General features: G+C 45.6%; 1 protein-coding gene across 3 annotated transcripts in view; it reads right to left on the reverse strand.

Annotated features, from left to right (window-relative positions):
* The window catches only part of LRRK2 (leucine rich repeat kinase 2), a 58294-nt gene extending 52941 nt beyond the window's left edge, over positions 1–5353 (reverse strand). For all 3 annotated transcript variants that reach the window (XR_014932179.1, XM_085509786.1, XM_015851507.3), the window contains exons 1-3: positions 4969–5353; positions 4804–4889; positions 683–789 (exon numbers count right to left, since the gene is read on the reverse strand). Coding sequence is in view for 2 of the 3 variants with exons in the window: in XM_085509786.1 (XP_085365912.1) it covers positions 683–789; positions 4804–4889; positions 4969–5128 (353 nt within the window). In the remaining variant the exon portion in view is untranslated. The remainder of the gene's footprint in view (positions 1–682; positions 790–4803; positions 4890–4968) is intronic.
* Between the last annotated feature and the right edge of the window lie 1220 nt (positions 5354–6573).

Raw genomic sequence — 6573 nt, forward strand, 5'->3', positions numbered from 1 at the left:
GTTGAGGTGACGACTTTAAATACTTTATTTTCAGACAACCATGATCAGGTGTAAGAAACACCCTGTCTTGATTTATACCACTTGAGACTTGTGGATATAACACATCAGACTTGTGAATAACACACACGCAAAACTGTCCAGGTGATACTGTCTATTCAAATAAAACATCTTCACAGCCACAGCATCCCAGAATCACTGAAACTGGCAAGGAGCTCAGAAGATCTCTTAATTCAGCTCCCATCCCTGGCACAGGGTTGATTACAGCTGATTGTGCAGAGCCGTGGACAGTCAGGTTCTGAATATCTCCAAGGCTTCGGACTTTATAGCCTCTCTGAGAAACCCTTTTCAGTGTCTGATCAATCCCAAAGTATTAAAAAATAACTGATTGGGTTTAAGAGGAATTTTCTCTATTTCATTTTGTGCCTAACGCTTCTGGTCCCATCACTGGGCACATCCCAGAGAGGAGGCTCAGTTTTCTTTATTCCCCCCATCAGGTAATTTATGCACACAGACAGACAAGACCCCTGTTTGTGTGAGTCTTTTATTGTAAAACCTGAAGAAATCCATAAAAATCTTTATATAGAAGCTGATGTAATAACTTTACATAAATGCACCCTATTGCATATTTGTGTTGCCGTGATATAAAACACTTTGAAAGACTCTTTGCATACACCATACTTACTGGTGAACACCCAGCACTTCCCAGTCCTTCCCAACGTCCTTAAGAGCAATGTTCTGTAGAGTGCTTGGACAAATTTCTATCAGTTTGCAAAGAAGTGACCAACCCATCTGTAAAATAATAATACGGTTATTGTAGAACAGATACTCCATTTGGAACCCCAGCGTTGTGTTTTAATACCCCGGCTTTCAGAAGATACATGTTCTGAAAAGATACCTAGCTAAATGAGAGGTGTTTAATTAACACAAGACAAGACAAAGGACACAAAAAATTAAGAGCTGAAAGTAAAACACGCTAATGATTCTCAGTGCATCACCTGGAACAACACACCACCTTGAGGCTAGAGAACACACACACAAGAGATGCTGAGAGAGAAAAATAAGTCAGGAGATCCCTGGTATTCCATCATGGGCCTCTAAAGATCACTGGACTATTGCAGCTGTTCCAGCTTCACTGAAGCACAGCACTCACCATAAGAATTTGATGCTTAATTGGAAATGACGAGGAGAAAAGATGTATTCAGTTTTGGAAACTGTCACTCTAAGTCAAGTGCCTGGACTTTCAAATAGCAGAAAATTATGCTGGAAATAAACAAGATAAATAAGCTGAAATAAAATGCTCCTCTTTGGTTGTCCATGCTGGAGAAATCTGTTCCCTGATACTGGAACAATGGTCTTTATCATTATGACAGCATGCTGGGCGTATCAGCCTTCAAGCTGATAAAACTGAACATGTGGATGATAGCACTGAGCAAAATCCATGCAACAAAAAAATTAGCTGATGAACAAGAAAACCCCACTGTACTGGAAGAGAGGAAGAGAGCTGAGAAATGTCAAAAGTTCAAGACAAAATAGATTTCACGTATAGGAATGGAAACAAAGCATTCCTGGCCATGTTAAAAAAAGAAAGAAAAAAAGAACAAAAAGTGGAAGTAGAACTGTGCGCTGTAAAAATAGGGTTTAAATAGGAGACAACAATCCCTGTGGCAGGGGGGTTGGAACACGATGATCCTTCCAACCCAAGCCATTCTATGATGCTATAATTTAGGTATAGCTCAAAAACAATAAGCACAATTAAACCAGATTTCAGCAGGAGAGTTATATAAAGCCAAGACAAGGTCAAGACAAGACAGCTACCAAAAACAGGAAAGTAAGCGGGCTTTTCTGTGGAGTCTAACTGTATAACTGCAGAGTTCATAGAGATTCTGTGATCTCTAATCCTGCAGCATGAAAGACAAGAGACATGAGCAGCACAGATTACAAACTTGGCAGCTTTCATGACCGCTTTGGCACGTCTATGAAAAAGGTGATGTAGCTCCCAAGGCAAGAGAATTCTGAGAATACTTCATAGGTCACAGGCACCACGTTCACGCTGTCTGCAGTAGCTTTGCTCTTGTTGTAGTGTACATGTGCAGAGCTAAATATTTTAAGGCGATTTAACTCTTCAGCTCAAACTTGCAATTTGAGCTTAACCATGAATCAGTTGTCATGCTCTTCCCTTGCTTAGGCAGTGAGCTGAGTTGTTCTGTGTTAAAGTGTAAACCAATTACTGTGGACAGACAGGACAATTAGGGGGTTGGACTCGATGATCTCTAAGGTCCCTTCCAACCCGCACGAGACTGTGATACTGTGAATTAGTCTAGGCTGTGTGACGGAGTCCCAATCAACTTTAGAAGAATAGTCTTAGCATCCACCAAAGCTCCCCAATATGGGGTTATATATCATCTAATTTTCCATGTTCAAAGCAACAAATATCAAATCTGCAAGACAAATACATTGCAGAGGTGACCATTAATTGATACACTGTAGACTACTTAAAAAAGATTCTGAAATACCACTTTCTGCCATAGGAACTGCTAAACTTAGAACCCAATGAAAATTAGCACAGTGACTTTACAGAAGTAACTTTTGTACTAAAATGGACTGTAATATTGATGTTTCTATTGATCGCTTTTACTTGCATTATTGTGACTCCAAGTGTGCCAAACATTCGTAAGGACTGTGTAGTCAGGGAAGTCAGAAGCAAACATGTGACCCAATGATATGTGGTCAGTTTTACAATATTAAAATCACAGCCTGAGATAACAAAGAGCTTATTATCAATTTACAGTTACATAAGCAAGCAGAGATTTTTTTAAATAACAGAAACACTAAAGGTTACAGGGGACAGAAAAAAGCACAGAACACAAAGATATTCTTAAAAGCATCTGAGCTTTTAAGACACAGACAGCTGATAGCAGCACTGAAACTTTGTTATTTTTAAATCGAGTCCTTTTCATTTCTAGCATGCAACGAATTGACATGACATTAGCTCACACCCTTCTGTGTGACATAATAAAGCTCTGCTGGCTGCTCTTTCCTCAAGTGTGTACAAATTCCGCTCCACAGTTTCTAACCCACTCGTCAGCGTCAGCCAGGAATTGCATAAAGAAGCTGCCAGGTTCACTTAAAAGATGTCTATTTTACTTCATGGTGGTATTGACCTTATAGCTCAGTCACTTTCTACTTATAAAGGAGCAGTAAGGCTTATGCCCATAGCCTGACTTGCACTGACACCTGAAATATTGAGCTGTTAAGCAAACTGACTCTGTACAAGCTGGTGGAACAGCAACAGCACACAGTGCTTTGCAATTGGTGAGTATGGGATGGCAAAGAAAATCCTCATTTCAGATACGGCTCTCACTGTGCTTACTCTGTTATGTGAGTCACTTTTATCGCAATGCCAAAAGGGTCAATCAATTTATTCAATGAAAACTCATTAGCAGTATGAAGAGACTACACTGAAATTGGGGCCATGTCCTCTCGCTGCTGCCATAAGATTTTGTATTCACAAAGGTTGCAATGGGTGCAGCAAGGAAAGCAGCACTGCTGAGACACTGTGGGTGTTTGCAAATACTATAATAGAACGTGAAGAAAGAGCTGCCCATGGCATTTTGTGCAGATTGGAGCTCTGCGCTGCCTCTGAGCTTTGTTTTGATGCCTTAGTACAATGGAGTAATGCAAAGAAGTCATTTTAAAGCTCTGCACCAAATCAAAGTTGAGATTTATACCACTATTAAAATGAGAACTAAATGATCTTTCTAATGGAATTCTTAAGAGCCTCATGCAGCCCTCTCAGATCTGCTCCTGGCTGTGCTTCAATCTCATGTTTTTAACTTCCTTGCCTGAACTCCTCAGCAGCGGTTTTGTAAACTGTGACATATCTAATATGCTTCATCCTGAAAAACAAAGTAATATTACTGCTTTATCCTTCTTTATTTCCCAGCAACCTGACAGAGAACCTTTCATATTTTAATCTGAATTTTATGCTCTGATCACTAGCTAGTCTATGAAGTTAAAAAAAAAAACAACAACTTACACAACAGTATTATTTAAGAGGCATATGCAGCATGATTTGTTTTGTGGACTGGAAACAAGTAAAGGATGCCAGAAATCTTGTAACCATACCAATGTATTTAATACACAAAGAGAGTGAGTTGCACACATCTGGAGTTTGTAAATGCTCTCTGGGCACAGTACAGTCAGGAGCTCAATACATGCCTACACTTCGTGGGATGGGCCCAGCAGCAGCACTGTGAGCTCAGCACCAAGATGGTCAAGTGGCACCCCTTGTTTACATGGGGCAACATTTGTAGGGGCAGCCAAGCAAAAGCAGAAGCTGAAGCTGATCAGACGGCTGCAGCACCTCTCCTGTGGACTGGCTGGGGGAGCTGGGGCTGCTCAACCTGGAGATGGCTCTGGGGACACCTCACTGTGGCCTTCCAGTACTTAAGGGGAACTTATCAACAAGAAGAGGAACAACTTTCTACAGGAGGGACAAGGAGAAGGTGGCTTTAAATCAAATGAGGGGAGATGTAAATTAGATGTTAGGAAGAAATGCTCTACTCAGAGGGCTGTGAGGCCCTGGCACAGCTGCCCATAGAGCTGTGGGTGCTCCGGGCCGGGTTGGATGGGGCCCTGGGCAGCCTGAGCTGGTGGGGGGCAGCCAGCCCACGGCAATGAGTGGGGCTGGAGGCTTTGAGGTCCTTTCCAACCCAATCCATTCAACGTCTCCACGATCAGCCCGTGAAGCGCCCGCAGACCCTGCAGACCCCGCCGCCCTCACAGCGCTCCTCGCTCCGTTACCTGCTGCACGCCGGCCGCTCCCGCGTACAGGTCGAGCACCAGCAGCAGGGGCACGTGGGCGTTGCAGCCTCCGAACAGCCGCGGAGCTACGGGGACACGGAGAAGCCGCGTTAGGGCCGGGCGGAGCGGGGTCGGGAGGGCAGGCGGGCGGCGGCCGCCCCTTACCGCTCTGCCGGGCCGCCAACTCCAGCATGTCGCTCAGCGTCTGAACCACAGTCTCCGGCCGCTTCCTCTCCTGGACGTTGCGGAGCCGGACGAGCAGCTTCCTCAGCGCCTCCTCCTCTCCGGCCGCCGCCGCTCGTTCCCAGGGGCAGCCGCTGGCCATGGCCGCGTCGTCGTCCCCCCGCGACGGGCTCCTCACCCCATCAGACGCGGCCCGTGGGGACGGAGAGCCAACGACGCGGGCCCGTCCCGCCGCTCGGCGTCACCCGGCCTCACCCGGCTATTTTGGGCCGCCCCTCCCCGCGCTCCGGGTGCACGGCCACGGCCAAACCCCGCGGGTGGGAGGAAGGGAGGGAGGTGAGGAGGGAGCAGCGCTGCCGCCATTAGGGGGCTCCCTCGAGGGCCCGCACGCTGGAGGCCAGCTCTTATTCAGTGATTGACAACACGAGAGTCCAATAGCTGCTGGCTGAGGGTCGTGTGAGGGTTGGGTAGTTGGTGCAAACGTTGGGAAGAGCTTCTTCTTGGCACAGACTGCATGGAGAGCTTGTGTTATCCTTGTGTTGTCCTTATCTGGAGATTTCAAAGCCCACCTCGGTGCTTTCCTGTGCAGCTTGCTGTAGGGAACCTGCTTTAGGAGGGGCTTGAACTCAATGATTTCTAGAGGTCTCTTCCAGCCCTTGCAGTTCAGTGATTCTTAGTGGAAGCTGGGCAGGAGCTGTGGCCTTTCCTGAAGCTGAGGCAGCTGAGGTGATGCAGAGGGCCTGGAGGAGCAGGTTAACCTTGGCCAAGGAAGGCATGTGCTTGCAAGTGTTTTGGCCCCATGGGCTTGGTTAGGTCTGTGGGTTTGCTTAAAAGAAACCTTTGTTGCCTGTAGAAGTAAAATTTCACTCTAAGCTGTGCAGTGAGAGTTTGCTGTTGTGAGATAAGGAGGTTCTCCTGCCCTGAGCATGCATTGCTTCACTTGTGGTTGATGCAATCTTCCTGTAATCTGGCAATGCTTCCGGCACCTCAGCCCCTTTCCTGAGGGAAAGTATGTGGGCAGCAGCCTGCTGAGCACCTTTGTAAACAACCTTCAGAAGAGCAGTACAAGTGGTGTGTGTTACATAGAGGAGTTGTATGCGCTTTGAGTATTAATTAAGGGAATCATTAAATTGTGAAATTGGAAGTACGGTTTGGCAGTTCATGGTAGGAGTATGGATTTGCTTGAAGCTTGTGCTCAGGTTATGGTGTTTGATTGATAGAAAAGCGTGATGTTGATTGAACAGCTGATTTACAGGTCATTACTTTCTCAAAATAAGCTCTAAGCGACTGTGATTGCTGATGCCTCTGAACACTCTTGATACTGGTGTATTGGTCCTGAAAGGCTCAGACATTGCTGCTCTCATCATCTGCACAAAGAAACTATTGTCTCGGCATCCCAATTACAGTCTGCTAATTAGGGCCCAGTTTGTTGAGTGATGTGCTGGTAGTATCTCCCTCTCTAAAGCACTGGGAGACAAAATGTGAAGCAGCCTTATAAAATAGTGACTGATAGTCTGAGATGTGTGGAATTCATTACATCTGGACTGAAACGGAAATAAGTTGAAGTAAATGGATTGATTTCACTCA

This window comes from Coturnix japonica, chromosome 1 (assembly GCF_054131305.1).
Source record: "Coturnix japonica strain WE chromosome 1, WE-NBRP24, whole genome shotgun sequence".
In the NCBI taxonomy this organism is placed as follows: domain Eukaryota; kingdom Metazoa; phylum Chordata; class Aves; order Galliformes; family Phasianidae; genus Coturnix; species Coturnix japonica.